This window comes from Fusarium fujikuroi, chromosome FFUJ_chr01, assembly GCF_900079805.1.
Source record: "Fusarium fujikuroi IMI 58289 draft genome, chromosome FFUJ_chr01".
NCBI lineage: Eukaryota > Fungi > Ascomycota > Sordariomycetes > Hypocreales > Nectriaceae > Fusarium > Fusarium fujikuroi.
The window spans coordinates 5,149,113-5,166,629 of record NC_036622.1 but is presented as its reverse complement, the minus strand read 5'-3'; the positions used below and the strand labels follow the sequence as shown (position 1 = coordinate 5,166,629).

General features: G+C 50.1%; 3 protein-coding genes; 1 reads left to right on the top strand and 2 right to left on the bottom strand.

Moving 5' to 3' along the window:
• Nucleotides 1–5,581: 5,581 nt before the first annotated feature.
• FFUJ_00515 (probable APT1-adenine phosphoribosyltransferase) lies at nucleotides 5,582–6,318 on the top strand (the record flags this gene model as incomplete). XM_023573207.1 has 2 exons in its annotated part: nucleotides 5,582–6,104; nucleotides 6,173–6,318. 2 exons carry the CDS (start codon nucleotides 5,582–5,584, stop codon nucleotides 6,316–6,318), a joined length of 669 nt encoding a protein of 222 aa, XP_023424968.1.
• A 666-nt stretch (nucleotides 6,319–6,984) lies between these two features.
• On the bottom strand, nucleotides 6,985–10,203 carry FFUJ_00516 (probable glycosyl hydrolase; the record flags this gene model as incomplete). XM_023573205.1 has 2 exons in its annotated part: nucleotides 6,985–9,942; nucleotides 10,000–10,203. The coding sequence occupies 2 exons, from the start codon at nucleotides 10,201–10,203 to the stop codon at nucleotides 6,985–6,987; spliced, it is 3,162 nt and encodes a 1,053-aa protein (XP_023424967.1).
• A 2,716-nt stretch (nucleotides 10,204–12,919) lies between these two features.
• FFUJ_00517 (uncharacterized protein) lies at nucleotides 12,920–14,641 on the bottom strand (the record flags this gene model as incomplete). XM_023573204.1 has 3 exons in its annotated part: nucleotides 12,920–13,408; nucleotides 13,459–14,394; nucleotides 14,513–14,641. The coding sequence occupies 3 exons, from the start codon at nucleotides 14,639–14,641 to the stop codon at nucleotides 12,920–12,922; spliced, it is 1,554 nt and encodes a 517-aa protein (XP_023424966.1).
• Between the last annotated feature and the right edge of the window lie 2,876 nt (nucleotides 14,642–17,517).

Sequence of the window (17,517 nt, the reverse complement as noted above, 5' to 3'; positions counted from 1 at the left end):
GATAGCGACCATTCCAGATCGTTAGGTCGACTTGTCTAGGTATGCAACTATATTGTTTCAGGACTTACGGGCTGACAATGATTGGGCGACGGAGTTCAAATAACCATTTCCCGTGCCCTGTGTTTCATAAAGTTTATCTGGCAGAAGCAAGCCTGGGTCATGATTGGGTCGGTGCAGCTTCCGTAGAGTAGCCCTTTTGAAACCCCATGTTGAAGATTGAGATACTTGCGTACCTTAGTGCCTGCTGTCTTTCATAACAAAGGCCATGATGTGCACTGTAGTAGCTACGGGATGCAGCAGCTCTTGAATTGCCTGAATCGCAGTCGGGCTGTCCCCAAACCGATCGCTCGTATTGTCTCGAAAGGAGTAGCTCAGATTGGCTGTGTGCTTATGTTGGTGCCTGCACAACAGTTCTACTGTCTTGTACCAGTGTGCGACGGACCCAGTTCTATCAACATCCATCCATGGCGACATCGCCCATCAAGAAAGATGGAGACACTTGTATCAAAATCTCGCGCCGAGCGGCCCGCAAGGGCGCCAACACAGAAACGCGCACCTGCGGCTAATGCAAGCTCCAACCAGTCTTTTCTTCGGAGAATGAGTACAACAAACGGCGGTGTACGATATTCAAATAATATCAACAACCGGTCAATATGGCAGAGGAAGGAGAACTGATGACGCGGCGATGAAGGGGCAGCCGGTCAGCGAATGCTGGAGGGGAGGATATGCAAGACATTGGGTGGAGAGCTGGGGAAGCATGAGGCACAGCATATAAAAAGGAACTACTACAACCACAACCACAACGCCAGATGGTGAGCGAAACCGATAAGGCAATGTATTCCGGAACGGTCAAGAGAGAAGAGGCGAGACACAAGAAGCAAAGCAGGCAGGCAGGTCGATGCAGAGGGCGGCACGAATGCAGCCGAGCATCGCATCGCATTACATTACATCGCATGACATCGCATGGCATCGCATTAAAGACGCAGAAGATTGCTGCATGTTTTTCAGGAAAGGAAACGAACCTGGTGGCCGGGATCAGGGCTGAAGGAAGAGATCGCAGCGCAGCACATGCGCTGGCTGGTGTGGTTTGAAATGGCTAGGTGTGATGTCGGGCACAAGCTCATGATTCGCGATAGCGACTTGCAGCGAGCTGAAGGGGTAATCCTCAACCGTCTTACATGTTGCTAGAGAGCTCAAGATGCATCCTATTTCGATGGGTCGCCAGCTAAAAAAGGACCATGTCCTATCTTATGCGGGTGTAGCGTAGTGTCGTGTAGTACCTACGCTTGACAAGATACTAGACATCTGCCTGGTCTGAGTGCGTATAGTGTGCCTCATCCTCAGCAGCAAGAATCCATATTGGGCACAGAAACGGTCTCAGCTATCAGCGTCTGTGGGGTTGCATTATAATCGGCATGAGAGAGATAACAATCGATCAGTCATGATTCAAAAGGCAGACGGGGTCTCGGTTGTGCAATAAAGACGAGATCAGCGCATTTCAACCCTTGATAGGCCTTGAACTTGTGTTATCTTGGCATGATATAACGTCGTTCGGGAGCCTGACGAACCCGAGCCAGTAAGCTCGGCCTAGTATGCCCTCGGTTTGGCCGTAATGGACACATCGAGATGCTCTCTGCCATTTTCAAAGATGGGAGCAGAATTGCGATATCGTCTTATTTAACAAGAATAATAGCATGTGTCGCGAGATCCTCTTATGTAACAACGTCTGCCTAAGGTGCAATGTAGATATGAACCCATGCAAGGAAACTTGATGTCGTTGCGTAGCAATGTGAATGGCACAGCTGCATACAAAGAGCGGCTGGGCGTGGGGAGAGCTTGATAGAGGGTTGCTAAGAAACACGGATTTGGCCATTTAAGAACGCCATGAATGAGAACATGCGATCAAAAGATAATAAGACTCCATAAGCCTTATTCTTTTGTCATGTATACTTCTCTGCAGATTATCATCGGCCAGAGACGGACCATGAGCGAAACAAAGCTCTCATGAGCCATGCATTTGGAGGCGCTATGGGACGATGGCTGGCATGGGTTTATGGCGCCGCCTCCGGTCTTGACCACGGAAACACAGTGGAACAACGTTACTTGAGCGGAGCCAGTGGATAAGTTGTAGCTAAAAGTTTTTCTAGAGGAACTCGTTCATAGATCGTATGTTGGGTATCCGTACATTGTTATGCATGTTAAATCAAGCGGGTAGAATTGCCAACTTCGAAACCTCCATGATACAGCTCCCGGAACGTATCACTACGAGAAACAGTGGTTCTCGAATGTACCTAGGAGAACTTCCTGCGAACTGATTACTAGGTAGTGGTGTGATGGTTGATGTGGTGAAAACGATGGACTAACTTAGTACTGAGATAACATCGTATCATGGAGACATTTGTGTTAGCCCGGACAGGCTACAGCTGCTTCGTCTTCGGCCTTGAGGGTTGTCCACCAAATGGAAGCGGGAATAAGCATGGCAGCCACTAAGAAACTACCTTAGACCAGTTGAAGAAGAAAGGGTGTCCAGAGACACCCATCGACGGTAACCTTGCCGCTGCTTCGATCCTTTGTTCGAGAGAATTGCCTAAAGAGGCAGTTCGTTGAACAACCTCCCTCCGCATTAGTATTCATCCCTTCTAAAACAGAAATAGGCTGAATCTGCCTCGATTCTTTGTTATAGAATCATCTTGGAGGTATAGTTCAGCGAGGATGATGCCAGGTTCAGACCTAAAGAGCTTGTATAAAGCTGTAATCAACACCTCATACTATGTATGCCAAACATACGGCAAGGACCCATTTCGTTTGCGGGAACCTGGACCTAGAAAAACAACTTGGAGGTAATACGGGCCAGTCTAGAATGTGCAACACATAGTTAACCCTCAAGGCTGGCCGAAGCTCCGCTGGGCTTACGTGACTTTGCTTCCACATGTGTACTGTATCTCAGTCTCTTTCCTTCAGGTTCCGTCAAAAGACTCGTTTCATAGCGAGCTTCAGCTGTCATGTTATTAACTGGGGTTTCCCACCCGTGAATGTCCGGGTGGCTGTAGATGGATGCCGGAATAAACCCAGCAGCGCATATAAGACCCAATTGAAGTTGAGATTCCCTTGAAGCCGCTCCGAGGGCATGACCTGAAACCACGGGGATGCTTATAGTTTGCATTGGGCCAAATTCTATCTGGAGCCATTGCCCGTCCATCCGAGGCTGGCGGTATGAAATGCGGTAGCGGGAGGTAAGGCAGTGAAGTAAGCCTGGAGCGAAGAATTCTAGCGCGCCCTCCAATGGACGCTAGGCTCGCAGCAGGCCCAATACTGGGGTAAGATAATTAATTGGATGCTAGGGTCTTGTTCAATCAAGGATAAAGGATCAAGGGACGACAATGGATCAAGGCAATCGAGTGAGCGTGCATAAGGCATGGAACTTGATAGAAATACCTGGCATAAATATTGATCTTGTACAGCCAAACTTGTATTCATGATGCTTACAACGAGCAAGCAAAAACAATGTACATTCGATGTACAAGGAACAATACAGACCAACCATCATTCAACGGGGTCCATTGTGTGGCGGTTAATATTGAGTTGGACTTGGTCCCGCCATTGAGTAAAAAAAGTACTTGAATGGTACGACCTGGCTGGCATCCATGACATGTACAGAACACAACAGCGGAGCTTTTGTGTTTGTCGATTTGTCGCAGCTGATGATACCGAGACTCTTGTCTGCAACAAAGAGACGCGTGGAAAACATACATACCGTACTCCAGTCACTCAGTTCTTGGCGGCAAACGCTCGTGAATCGCATCACAACAGAGATTCGTGTTCGCTCGGCAGCGTAAAGGTGAAGGCTGATTTGGCAAGTTGACTCATAGAGGTACAAAATATGACCATCCAATGAGAGTGTCGATCAAGGGTTCGAGCTGTCGATTAGCATCTAATACTGCATTGATGCTACATTGATACTGCAATCATGCATGCAAACCGAGGAGTATGCATTGCTTGTTTGTAAGAAAATGGCGTTTTGCATATCAGAATTCTCATGCAATCGTTGCGGTACTGTACCATTATGTCGACGGGACATACCTACTAACGAATGTTTCATGATGATACAACTGGCTGGCGGGGTACTACTCATGCTACCTATTTATCATTCTATACGACAGACGTGATTGCGCGTACTGGAACAAGCTGCAAACAGACGAGAACTTACTTCCTCGAAACAATGCTGCCTGGTAAGAGTTGCATTCTCCATTCGGACATGTCTGCTTGTCGATATCCAATTGCACCATTGGTGCTTGTTGAGTCATGTAGACTAATACCTTGAATCGTTGATATCTGACCTGAAGCTTGGACACCGAAAAAGCCCGCTTGACCGCTTGCTTGTCCATGGTTGATGATGATGGAAACCAGCTCTTGCTCCCAAAATCTCACTCTATCCATGTCTACTTGTTCGTCTGTCTCTGCTTGGCGAGATGCTTACCATTATCACATCAATTCGACAAAACAACCCCTAAGTCGAGGTGCCGATTATCACAGATAGCAACGGGTGGATATCAGCAAACACCCATCCACGGATCTGAGCCTCCCCACAATTTACTCCATGTTAGGCACTGCTGGGGCTTAATGGTGTGTGCTGGACCCAGAGAGCAAGAAAACTTCTTACCTTAAGCTGAGGTGCCAAAATTAACCAGTCTTTAGGCCTACTAGACAATACTAGTCCTAGCTCATCTTTTTGTCATCTGTTCCAAATTTTCTTGGCCCCTTGGGCTGGGTCCTGGGCGCTGGCGCTGGGCATTGATCACCAAAAGGCTTCTGTATCCGACTCAGCGGCCAGAATTTTTGCTGAGATCCATCGCTGCCATTGCTGAGAGAGTTTCGGAAAGGGAAAAAAAAGTTAACAAAATTTTCCCCTCCCCCACCTTGCATTTTCCATTTGCACCCCTTGGAAGGCTTCCAAATCAATGGGACCCTGTCGGGTTCCCCTCCCCCTCGCTCCCAATCGTTCAATCGTACCTGCCCGCCATTCCCCCACTAAGACCTCGCACGCCTGCGGCATGCCTAGGTTGCACCCCTCCTTCCTCATCGTCAATGCCACTGAAGTTGATGTGAGGTGCGCATCCGTCGCCGTCTTTCGGCAGCCCTGTCCTGGGTAGGTAGGTAGGCAGGTAGGTTCACAGCCAAAACAAAATTACCTTGGGGCCTTCCATTGTGCTTGTACCTGCCTCTTACTGTTTTGCCCGTCAGGTACTAAATCAGCCAAGTAACTCTCGTAGACGGAGCACGTACCTCGTTCGTACTCTCTTTCCGCCTACCACTAAACCACTGTAACTACTTCTTCCGACGCGGCTTGACCACCGACTACCTTACCTTCCTTACCTGAGGTGCCTACCAGGAAAAAAACCACTCGAGTGCTTGTGCCTGGCAACTGCCTCCGCTCACCCTTTCCCGACTTGCCTTGCCCTGTATCCCTCGTCTCTTTTCTCCTTCTCCCCTTATTCCTTCCTTCTTTTTACCGACCCTCCCACCCCTTCTTCTACCCTGCCTCTTCCCTCTCTCTCTCTCCTCCTCTCTTCTTCCCTCCACAATGAGCGCTCAAGAACCCCTCCCCTCTACCAACTCATCCTCAGCGATAAACAACACCACGTCTACCGCTGTCGCTAGCCAAGATGCCTCGGGACGACAGCCCTCCTCCTCCGCCGCCGGTTCCTCCGAACTCTCCGGTGCAAAGATAAGCCTGCGCAAGTCGCTGCGAAGCTTCCCCGACTTCCCCATCCCGGGTATCAACTTTGTCGATATTATGCCTCTCTTCGCCGACCCAACCGCCCATGCCACCCTTGTCGATGCTCTCGAACTTCAGATCGCCGAGGCTTTCCCCACCAAGCCTGATGTTATCGTAGGCCTTGACGCCCGTGGCTTTCTCTTCGGCCCTGGTCTTGCGCTCCGTCTCGGTGTTTCCTTTGCTGCTGTCCGCAAGCAGGGCAAGCTCCCTGGACCTTGTGCTACCGCTGAGTACGTGAAAGAGTACGGCAAGGATCTGTTCCAGATGCAGGAAGACGCCGTCCGTGAGGGCCAGAAGGTCCTCATTGTGGACGACATCATTGCTACGGGTGAGTTTATCTGTTTGCAAAGCAGTATGCATGAGGCGTATAGGACCTTAACTGACATGAATCATCAGGTGGTTCTGCAAAGGCTGCAGCTGAACTCGTCCAGCAGCTCAAGGGCGAGGTCATTGGATACTTGTTTATTCTTGAGATCCCTGGCCTAAACGGCCAAGAGAAGCTCGGCACTGCTCCTGTCAAGATTCTTCTTGAAGATGCTTAAGTGGCTGATGCCAGGCTTCCTCTATTTTCGATCCCACTTTCAGCGATAAAGCGATGCCGGGCCATAGATCGACTTGTGGTGTGCCTCATCGCGGCGCATTTGTGAGAATTTTTGTTAGACCTGGAGAGTCTGTTTCTGCTCTATGTTTTTGAAGTATTGGCGGCGGTAGTGACCAAATTTTACAGCAATTCACTTATTTTACTAAGTGAGATCTATATTGGTTGGCGTTTGTGGATGGCTTTTTCACGACTCAACAACAGCAAAAGTCTTTTCGGGTTCGCGCATATAGAATGGGGTTTTGGCGGTTACCTTGATATAGCCATATAAAGAAAGATCGCAAACTAATAATCATAAATGTCAGTTTTGTCTGCCCACCTTCTGGCTGCTTTGCCATCATGAGACAATAATTATGTGTCTTGCTAGAGTATCATACCACCTACAGCTAGGATTAGAATTCTCGAGATTATGAGTAGGTCAGGTTGTAAGTGTCAGGTTGAGCTTACAGGCAAGGCTTTGATTGCTAAACGTGTCATACAAAGAGACATCTACCTCTGTTTCCCTCAAAGCCTGAAGGTATCATACGCTATCAAAAACAGCAATATACAAAAATGACGATAAAAGCCACCAGAATAACTCCGAGACATGAATATGAACTCTATGCGTTCGTTATAAGACAATGGCGTTCTCTATCAACATCCCTTGACTCTCCACCACGTACTTGCGCCGCATGCCCACGCCCTTAGCCTCACCGAAACGTTCATAATCACCCTTGGCTCCACGCATGAGAACGAGAGGCACACCGTTGAGCCGCCCCATGCCTCGGGGTGTCACTTGCGCCGTAGTTAGCAGGGGGCGAACGATATCATCAGGGCCTTCTTCTGAATCATCGCCCTCGTCAATGACAATCACAAGTTGTAGTGTATGTGGCGATGCTGGGAAGCTAGGTATGCGCTCTAACTTTTCGCTGAAAGAGCAGCCGCCGCGACGAATGACAATTATCTGATGTTGGCGAGACGATGACTCGGGCAAGGGGGCACCACATGCTTCACCACCGAGGAAGACGGTTTTCCAAGGAAAGTTGGCGATGGGCTTGCGGGAGTTGTAGCTGGGTGACCCGACCATCGGCGTGTCGATAATGGGCGGCAGAGGAAAAGCGCCGGGGCCGGTAGATGTGTAAGCCGTCCAACGGAGGATAGTGGGGCCGGGACCATCCGTCTCCGTCTCCGGGAGATCGGTATATGCGGGTTCAAAGACGGAGCTCACGGCACGGAGAAGCGACTTGAGAAGTGATTCCGAAGGAAGAGCCGCATGGCTCGGAAGAATCTCACTGGATACATTGACACCCTGGGCGGGTGCCGGGGCACTGGCATTCGACTTCTCTAGTGTATCGAGGAGCAGGTCAATCTCAACGATATCCTTTCGTCGAATACAAGTAAATGCATCATCTTTGTAAGATCTCACATGCTCTGCATGAAAGAAGACACTCTCGTGACGACCAAGCTCTCTACTTGCGGCGTGTGTAATTCTCCATGATCGATCTGCGACCTTGCCGCCCTTTTGCTGTTCCAATTGAAGCCGCATGCCATCAAGGTTGCGGACCGTTGGTCCGTTGTGGCTGTACCACACGAGAGATGTCCCGAAACGAGACACAAGCGAGCTTGCCGTGTCACCGGGTGGAAACTCTATCCATGTCATGACGCGCTCGACGGGTGCGGCACACACGCCATCTTGTGGCAGCATCGTTGGCGGTAACGTCCATGGAAACATCGTGTGATTGGTTTTAGCTCTATATCTCATTACATGCCCTTTCTTTCGATCGAAGACTTCTACGGCTTCAAGGGGTCCGTGGACATTGGGAGTATTGTGCAAGTCGACGAATAGTGCGACACTGAAAAGGTCAGGACGGGCAGCCGTAGCTGAACCGGAAAGACCTGGAACTATAGGTACCGGGCATGAATGCGTGAAGCCCTCATCAATCGTGTCGTTCTTGGCTGCGACTCGTTTCGATAATGAGTGCCGCCGAGTCGGCTTCTGACGGCTGCGATTGGGTATAATAAGGGGGTGACCCTCTGTGGAAAAGACAAACGCAGCATCAACCTTGTTGAGAGCATGGTCTGGGTCGAAGAGGAGGTACATGTACTTTGTTGTTTCACCAAGGAAGAAGCTCTCCATGCGGTCAGAGAGCTCTCCTGTTCTGACATCTTGAAGACCAGCCCATCCACATGGAGCACGACATCGTCGCTCAATGTCTCTAAGAACCATCTCTCCGACATGCAAGTACCATGGGTCTTGTGTGGCACGGTATATATAATATGTTGACTCTATGAACTCGGGACGGCCTGGCCACCAACCGAGCCCCTGATCAACAGTGTTTTCGCGGACAGACCATCGCTCAGGCAAAGCAGCATACCGCGTCCAGAGAGCAGTATAAACAAGATTTGCCTCTACGGCTTCATCGACTTCGCCAGCCATAGCTAAGAGACCAGGATAGAAGGCACCCAAGCTATCAATCCACATAGTATATGGTTGCCCAGTTGTGCGATGATTATTCGAGTAGTAAGGGTAATGACTTCTGTCAGTGTACAAATATCGCTTGACAGAGGCGTGTGCCTGATGCCATGCATCCAAGAACGCCTCAGAGGTCTGTAGCTCAGTGGGCAGAGGAGGGTGGAGGACGTTGGGATCGAGCCACTCAGTGCTGCTCTGTCGGCTAGTGGTTGATTTGTTGGGCATGCCGTGTCCCGAAAGCAGGATATGGCTCTTCAAAGCATATTCGAAGAAGCTATCCATACCGGCACCAATTCCGGCGTGTGGCCCTATCCACTGCCCAGCCTCTGCGTCCAGACCGTTACCGACGAGTCCAATTTCACTCCTTCGTCCCCAGACTGCCCAAAAAGCCCTCTTGGCCGCTTGCTCGAATCGAACGTCTCCTGATAAACGACTGAGAACTGTGAACTCTAGGGTAAGACTTCCAGCGCCGGCACTGCAAGTCTCAGTGATCTCCCCCGAAGCAGCCTCAGGTTTGCCCTCCATGTGACGAAAGAGGGGCGAGTTGGTATAGAAAGGAATCCCATGTCGAAGATTGACTCGAGGATATGGAATGCCGGTGTCTGTGTAAAAGGCTGGGAGAAGCCTTTGTCCAAGATCAAGGGCCAGCCTTAAAAGTTGGCCATCGTATTTGAAACCATTCGGCCATGTTATAGGCGCAAGTTCAAGAGGGTCATCGGCCTGGGTCGCCCAGGCTGGCTGCACAGTATAACCGCTGATAGGCAGCTCCCCTATGGCAAAAAGATGCGCACTGAGAAGGCCACCCAGTCCACGTATTACGGTCTCAAAAACCTGAACCTTGCTGTCGAGGTCAAATCCAGTCGCTCGAATGCCCTGGCCCGAAACACCTGGTCGTCCATCGCCATAGTATCGCACAAAATCCGCTATTCCATCTTGGAAATCACTCAGAGCTTTCGACCCTGTCCCTGACGCATCTTCGGGTCCTCCAGCGAGGATCGCAAGTGTCGATAGACTATCAATAAGTGTAAGGGAGTAATTTCCTAGGGCATCGTTCAGACCGATATGGGCGGGATTTTCTCGATCTCGGGTCAGGGGCGAGCACGTCAAAGGTCGAAGCTGTAGGAAAAAAGACAGTCAGCTTTGAGCGGTGATCAGCTGCGGCACCAGACAAACCTCATCCTCAGGAAATGCATGTTTCATGTAATTGCCAAAGCCATGATAGAACATATCAACTGTTTGTTGGCGCAACCGCACAAGGTGGTCCCGCCGCATTGCTTGAGCCGTCCATGATAGTGAGGCCCAGATCAAGAGCTGCACCCAGACCAATAACATCATGCCTCCTGGCTCGAATAGCCAATGCCTAGGCCTCCGAGACATTGGCCAAGGGAAAATGGCGCTCGAGAGCTACTGGGCTCATCGAGGGAAGCCTAAGAACAGCGAAACCGACTGTAAACCATACAGTTAACATACGAAATGCCTTGAATACGACGCGCGACAGACGCTTGGCGTCGCGATTTGATAGTCTGGAAGAAACGAAACCCTCACGAATTCGTGGTGACAGTTGTTTCCTGTCATCCCTGCGCCACATGTGGCTGGGGCGTTGTGGCGGTTTGCGAACTGCGGTCCAATCAGATGCCGTGGTTAATGTAGGCTCTTTCCAAAACCAAGTCTCCGCGAAGTCAAATGTCTTGAGGGCTTCGACAGACCTGGAGGTTACTTATTCTTTACAGTTCTAATCTCATAACAGATTATCTTTGCTTCCCTTCCGTGCATGCATGTCAACAGTGCTTACATTTTCATACTCAATTTGATCATAGTAGCCTCGTCCCTTCCTATCTATCAGTCATCAAGATCACCTTCCTTGTCATTCGTCACCCTGAACCTCAATGCAACACCAGCACCAAGGTAACGACGAGCCAACAGCATCATTCATAAGCAGAAAACTCTCTCTCAGCACTAGTTGCCACATGTTTAAATGTTCACCCCTCTTGACTCCTTTGTTTCGACGCCTTCTCCGAAGACTTAATCTCACTAAATACAACCAAAATACGCGAAGCCCACACAAGTTTATGCTAAGATAAGAGGTCACGATGAGAACACCTCATGTGTGCCAGCACGTCACATCCCTGGCGCTAAGGCGAGAACAGGGAGGGTCCCTTGGATGAACGTCACTGTTGATCTAACCATATTGAAGCGTCAAGCGGCAATCGGCCAGCCGTCTGAAGCGCTGGCTGTAACTCAACGTTGGTTATGCCTTGAACTGCTCAGGCGATAAACGTTAAACGCGTTTCGAGTCGTCAAACCGTCATCTCCCATCACACCATCACGCGCAATAGAATCTCAAGCGCGGTTTGGCTGGCGTTGGCCCCCTTCGTCCGTGATCACTCGCTGGTGAACTTTCTGGCCCTCAATACTCAAGGCGCCTAGGGATCGAAACATACGCCTGTCCTGTCTGTGCTAAGGGAAACAGAATCAGATCAGTCCCCACTTGAGTTCCTTTGAGGATCCTCTGCTACAGGATAGATTCATTGTTAACGGCAAGCCACGCGGACTGCTAGTAACTCCTAGCGCGTCATCGGGATCTTCGTTTCCGCTGAGTCTTGACCTAAGCTATATCTGGTTACTATAGCAAGCCAAAGTCCCTGGACATGCGATGAGAGCGAAGTCCGACATGAAGATTCAGCTGCATTCTCTCTCAAATTACCTTGCTTCTAGTCTGGCAGCACTGCTGCAAAGCTCCGTCTCCACCATGCAGTCCCTACGGCATGACTCTACTGTTCAAGTAAGAACCCAGAAACGGCGATTTGCACAGCTTCCTATTGCAACTCAACGACATTGTGTTGTTCTACTGCCACAGCGCAGTTCAACCACGGTTAAGTTTTTACTCGGCTCTTTTTCAGAGTGCAATATAATCTGCTGGAGTGTCATGCTGAACAATCGCTGGTCCTTCCAACAATGGAAACGTGGAAGTACCCTCACCACGTTTCTTTAAGTCCCTGTAGTCTTGTCAAGGAGCCAGATCAACCATATCGTTAATTAGCAGGTCGGAATATCGAATCAGAACAGCTGAAAAATCGGGGTTTGATGCCTTGACAAGCCTTCCCATTCTGAAATGGAGAGCTTCGTCCTCCCAATCTTGACATACTTCTCAAGACCCGCTTGCTTCAACTGTCACAGCTCCGAGTGGTTTGACCTCTGCCATTTTTGGGAAGAATCTCTCCTGGGTTTATATTCTCTCAAGATAAACCTCTACAATAATTTCGCTGCCATTTTCCATCCTATTTCAACTGTGGTGGTCAAGCAAAGGCAGGCCGTCAGCCAGTTATTGGTCTCGTCTGAGGCTTGACATTGCCGAACTGTCAAACGGCGTGATCTGCATCGGGGGGCTAGAAACCTGGATCCCTGGCGGCTAGGTTAAGGGTGTCCGCTAATGGGGCCACTAGCTTAGGCTCAAGGGGGCCCCGTCAAGCTTGTCTCGACACCCTCCCGGCTTCCGAGGGCACCCTGAACCCTTGCCAACCTGAACCCAGTTACATGCAAGTTGCAGCGAGAATCAAATTTACTTGAAGCGCAATTTTCCAAACTGTCGGGTCTACACAAGACCAAGTTTGTCAATACGAGCTATGTGTTGTCTCACTCACGCTCCGCCCCCTTTCTCAGTCTTTCCAGGTCTTTCGCATTCCCCCCTTGCTTTCGTGGCAGCGAAACACGCCATATTGTCAATTCCAAAATCGCCAATCTTAAAAGTACCCAACCAGATATTGTCTCAAAAGTCTGACCCCAGATTCTGTGTGAAGCCACTCAAGTCACTTGACTTCCCGCTTGCCCACACAATTACCTCTCAAACTTGGCAATATCTTCAGCAGCATAGAAGACATAAATACATTCTACAAAAGTATTGGGGAGACGTGGCACGACGTGGAATTCTTTCTTGTGCAAAGATGCCGGGATATTCACAAAGCTCTATCTTGAACAATTCCTTGGGGTATATGGACTCTTATATGGAAAATACAAAAAAATGAGGGGCTCTTCGTTGGGAAGATGAAGTTGTCTATAATGCCATTCCCGAAAACAAGTCAGAGGGGTTTTCCTTTCACGACCCTCTGCGTCCTCCATACATCGTCTGTGTTGGGCTCAATCTCATCAAGGGTTGCATGCGATCGTTTTGTGGTGGCATAGCTCCAGGTTCCATCTTCATTTGTTGGTCCCACATATGCGCGCTCATCATGTGGCCTCCAGGGCCATCTTCTTCCATCTTGATATTGGGAAGGCCATGCACCTGGTTAATAACCTCATCTTCATGAGTGTTGTGGGATCCGACGCTCATCATCTCGTCGTGTTCATCACCGCGTCCAGTGCGCTTCCTTGGTTGAACCGATCTGCGTCGTCTTCTAATGTTTATATCCCCATAGGACTCCATGTAAATTCCCTCCTCAAGCTTTAGATCGTTGACGACTTTGACTTCTATGTCGCTGGCGTTCAATCGCATATTTCGGGAACCCCCTAATTCGTGGAAGGTGTCAAGAATCATCTGATAGCGATTTTTCTCGACGATCTTGAAAGCCTCCCGAAGCAAGTCCTCCTAAGAACAGTTAGCGAAGCTCTCCAGGGTCTGAAACCAGAATGACTTACATCTCTGGTCAACCAGTCAATGTACTTGGATCGTCCTCGTTTGAATTTCATCTGAAGCATTTCCTTACCGGGGCACTTCTGGAAACGACTCTTATAGTCGCTCTGGATGCTCTCCCACATATCCTGACCCTTTTGGTTGCGGTGCTCCCAGCGAGATTCGAATATGCAGCGCTCCTCATCGGGACAGGTACTCTTGAGTGTTGGTGGGACCTCTTCTCCAAAGCAATTCTTGTGCTCGTCTACAGGCTCTTCAGCAGCTGCACTTCTAGAGGCTCCTGGCCTCTTGGTTGTGCGCTTTTTGACGCGGCCAGGGGCGTGTAGGGCAGATTTTCGACGAGGGGATCCAGTCATAGAGCGTGGAACATCTGAAGGTAATCCGTGCAGTCCTGTATCTTCTGGGCTTCTTCGACGGTACGGAGGTGGATGATGCTCGGCCAGCAGAGGAGCAGGCGCCATTTCGCGATGATGAATGCCCATTGGAATATGATGGTTGTCCCTCATCATCATGTGGTCTTGGTGCTCAACAGGAGGCGCCATATTGACGTAATAAGGGTTACTCATAGGTTGTGGTTCCGGTCCATTTGAGACACCAAAGGCTCCCATATAGGGCTCTGGGGGTCCGGGGGTTCGACGTCCATCGTGGACATAATTGGCATGAAGGAATTCCCCTCCAGCCACCGGGGCTTGAGAGGTCATGGGCGAACTCGCTTGTGGGGATTGGCTATTAACGTCAAATTGTCCTGCCCACTGCTGCTGCTGGTGATACATTCTGGAACTCCCAGGAGGGCTAGGGTGTTGATTAGGTGTGCTTGGAGGCGGAGGATATTGCGATGCAATTTTTGACACGCCGTGCAAAGGAGGAGATCCCACGACTGAGATGGGAGTTAAGAGATTTGGATCGCACTGGCCAGAAATGCTGTTGAAAGGTGAAGAAACCTGCAAGAACAAGCGTCAGTTTTACAAAAGGACCATTGGGGCCAGAGCTTCGGATCTATAACAGCGCTTTAAAAGACTCTGCCAAGTTCACCTCCACTCCGGACGAAGCTCGACTTACAGATGAGTAGGATGTCAGATCGTGGTAAGGGGAAGTCTCAGTTGTTGGAATTGAGTCGTGTAAACTGGGAGCTCCCGAAAGACCATCCGGCTGGGTTAGACCTGGGGCAATATACTGCTGCTCGACCATGATCATGTGGGTATCAAGTTGGGGGATTGGACAATCGCAGTCCAAATCGGTTGGTTTATGGTATAGGCGGGGCTGAATAACAGAAATGGTTGCGTCTGTGAGTGGTGGGGAGCTGTTGATGCTGTGGCTGCAAGTTCAAGATTCAGACCGAGACTGATAATGGCACATTTATGACCAGAGACCAAGAAACTTCAAGAAGGCATCAAGACCTGGCGAGGCAGATATGGAAGAACAAGGTGCAAGACGATTCAGCCTCTTCTGGCCGCGGCCGCTTTTTGAAGACCTGGGGGTCAAAGATCGAGGCCAAGAGAGTGCAGGGGCAGGAAGGATGAGTTGAAGGGAAACAGAGCCTTGTGGGGTCATAGACGGGCCGGCCGCTTTGTATAAATGGTGTTTGGAGATGAAGAGCAGTGGAGTGCAGATCGTTGGAGTGTATGTAGGTTTGATGTACATGGAGGTCAGCCTGAGGGACAGCAGCAACGAAGTACCAGGACCTTTGGAAGAGCCGTTCTTTTGGCAAGCCCGGGAAGATATGAACGAGCCAGAGACAGGCCTCGGTGCCAGGGGCAAATGGGGGAAGGACTGGGGGTGTCGAACAGAGGGATCAAACCCCAAGTACAGTATGGGTACGGCCTGGCATTGCCTTGAACCTAGGAAGTGGAGGGCTCAAGCTGTGAGGGCTCGGGGCTCAATATCCTCCGCCATGCCAAGGTACTGGAGCTGTCGTGCATAACAATAGCCGCCGAGGGGTCTAAAGCAGCGAACGAAACGAGTTGGAAATAGAGGAAGACTAATGGCAGAACAGAGGACGTGCATGGTATGCCCGTGGAGATGACACTGGTATGGCTTAAAGGATGGAGGGGAATTATCGCGACCATCGCGGCTTCAAGGGTGTGTGTAGAGTGGGAGTGGCGTTGGATTTGGCTTTTACTTTGGCGTGAATATGGGTGTGGGCATGTAAAACGAGTGAATATGGGGCGGGGGGTGTTTGTTTGGGGTGTTCTACCATCCCCTCCATCCATCACATCCAGCTTCAGTGCGTCCATTATGGGTGTGAGACGATGGGATGGGATGGGAAAATGGATTGAAAACAACACCGAAAAGAGTCGGATGTTTCTTCGGAAGCTCTCTCGATTTCACCAGACCGTCACTCTTTCGTCAGTCAGGGATGCTTGGAACTTTTTCCACCAGGCAAATCCCCCCTTCACACGACCACCGTCTCGCATACGGTCTGGAGCAGTCTTCTATCCGACAGTCTGGATAGAGTATGTAATGGCAATCTCTGGCTATCAGTCTAGGAAGTGGTGAGGAGATTACGACTCAACTCGACTTGACTCAATTCTCATCCCACACGGAGCCGACCTGTGAGGTCGGCGTTGGATCAACAATGACAGAGGAGAATACAGCACGACATTGAATAGCAAGACAGGAGGCCATTCAGAACCGCAACTATGATATATTGTGTCAGGCCAAAGACATCATGAGCTATGGCTGCACCGTCAATCGTGTACATACTGAAACGGAGGGTTGACACGAGTAGCCAAAAGAGAGACGGATGCCCCGAGAGGGAAAGGCGAGACAAGCTGAAGAGCAATTATTAGGTCTTTGCCAAACTAAAAGGCCAGGCTGAGCTAACGGGGACGAGAAATCAGTAATGCCCGAAGAGAACGAAAAGAACGGGGACCTGGGGCCTAAACCTGGACCTTGACAATAGACGATAACATGGGCCATCGACCACTGACCAGGTACGCAAAAGAGAAAATATGTGAGCGATAGGGAACGCAGCAAGGTGGGGACAAGAGTGGCCAAGGACCCTTTGTGTCTGGTCTGTCTGTAAAGAGGGAAGAGACAATCAGAAAGGTGGGAAGCTGGGAAGCTGGACCGGGTTGCGCTACCTGAAGGCAGTCCATGGGCCGTGCTTCTGATGAGTTTCTCATCACCTTCTTCGTAGACATGAGTCAGTGAGTTAACAAGTGACAAATCCATCTTGGGTTTGGTCTGACCAAGTTATCAGAGCTGGGACGACAACAATGTATGACGGACAACAACAAGGGCTGTCAGCAGGAACAGATACAGGTACAGGAACGCGGGAACTCATAATCCTGTGCGGGCCGTTTGGCGTCCATCGATCTGAGGATCGGCAGCTCTGAGAGAAGTGGTGCGCCAGTGACGTCCCATACGGTACTGGGATGTTAGTGGAGGAGGAGGGCGGAATACAGAAAGTCAAGACATGAGAGAATAAGAAAAGACGCGATGATCTAAAGTGGGAGCAGGGGTCTGCCTGGGGAGCGCATTTGGGGCTGGGTGAGGCCTGGCCGGGCCAAGCCAGGCCAACACAGCACAGCCAAATAGCTCAGCCGACATAGAAGAAAAAGGGTACAGAACGGATTTTACCCTATTACTGCTTTGCTTCTTAGTCTCGAAGCTATTTTGTTTTCCTTGTCAATAAGCAGCGAAAACAAGAGCGAAAGCGGAACGGCGTCGGAGACGGAAACGGAGATGGGCGACGAAAGGGCCCAAAAAAGACGACATGACAGAACACAGAATGACCATGCCTGCAACAGCTTAGGCAGATCCCAGCGACTCCACCACTTTGCTTGGCACTCGCCGGCAGATTGCCTGCCTTGTCATTGTCATTGTCATGTGTGGGTGGTAGAGAAGTATTGAGCGGAGCATTGCATTGCATTACACTATGTACATTGTATGGCTTGCGCACATGCTGAAGATTCTGTCAGTCAACTAACCATCCATGAAACAGTTCCAGGTCTGTAATATCGGTCGGTTGGATGCTAAGGTGTCCTTTGGCGCAACGACAAGAAGGAAATCTACAACCAACAACAAGCTTGATATTATACGCGCGCTACCTGGGACCATGA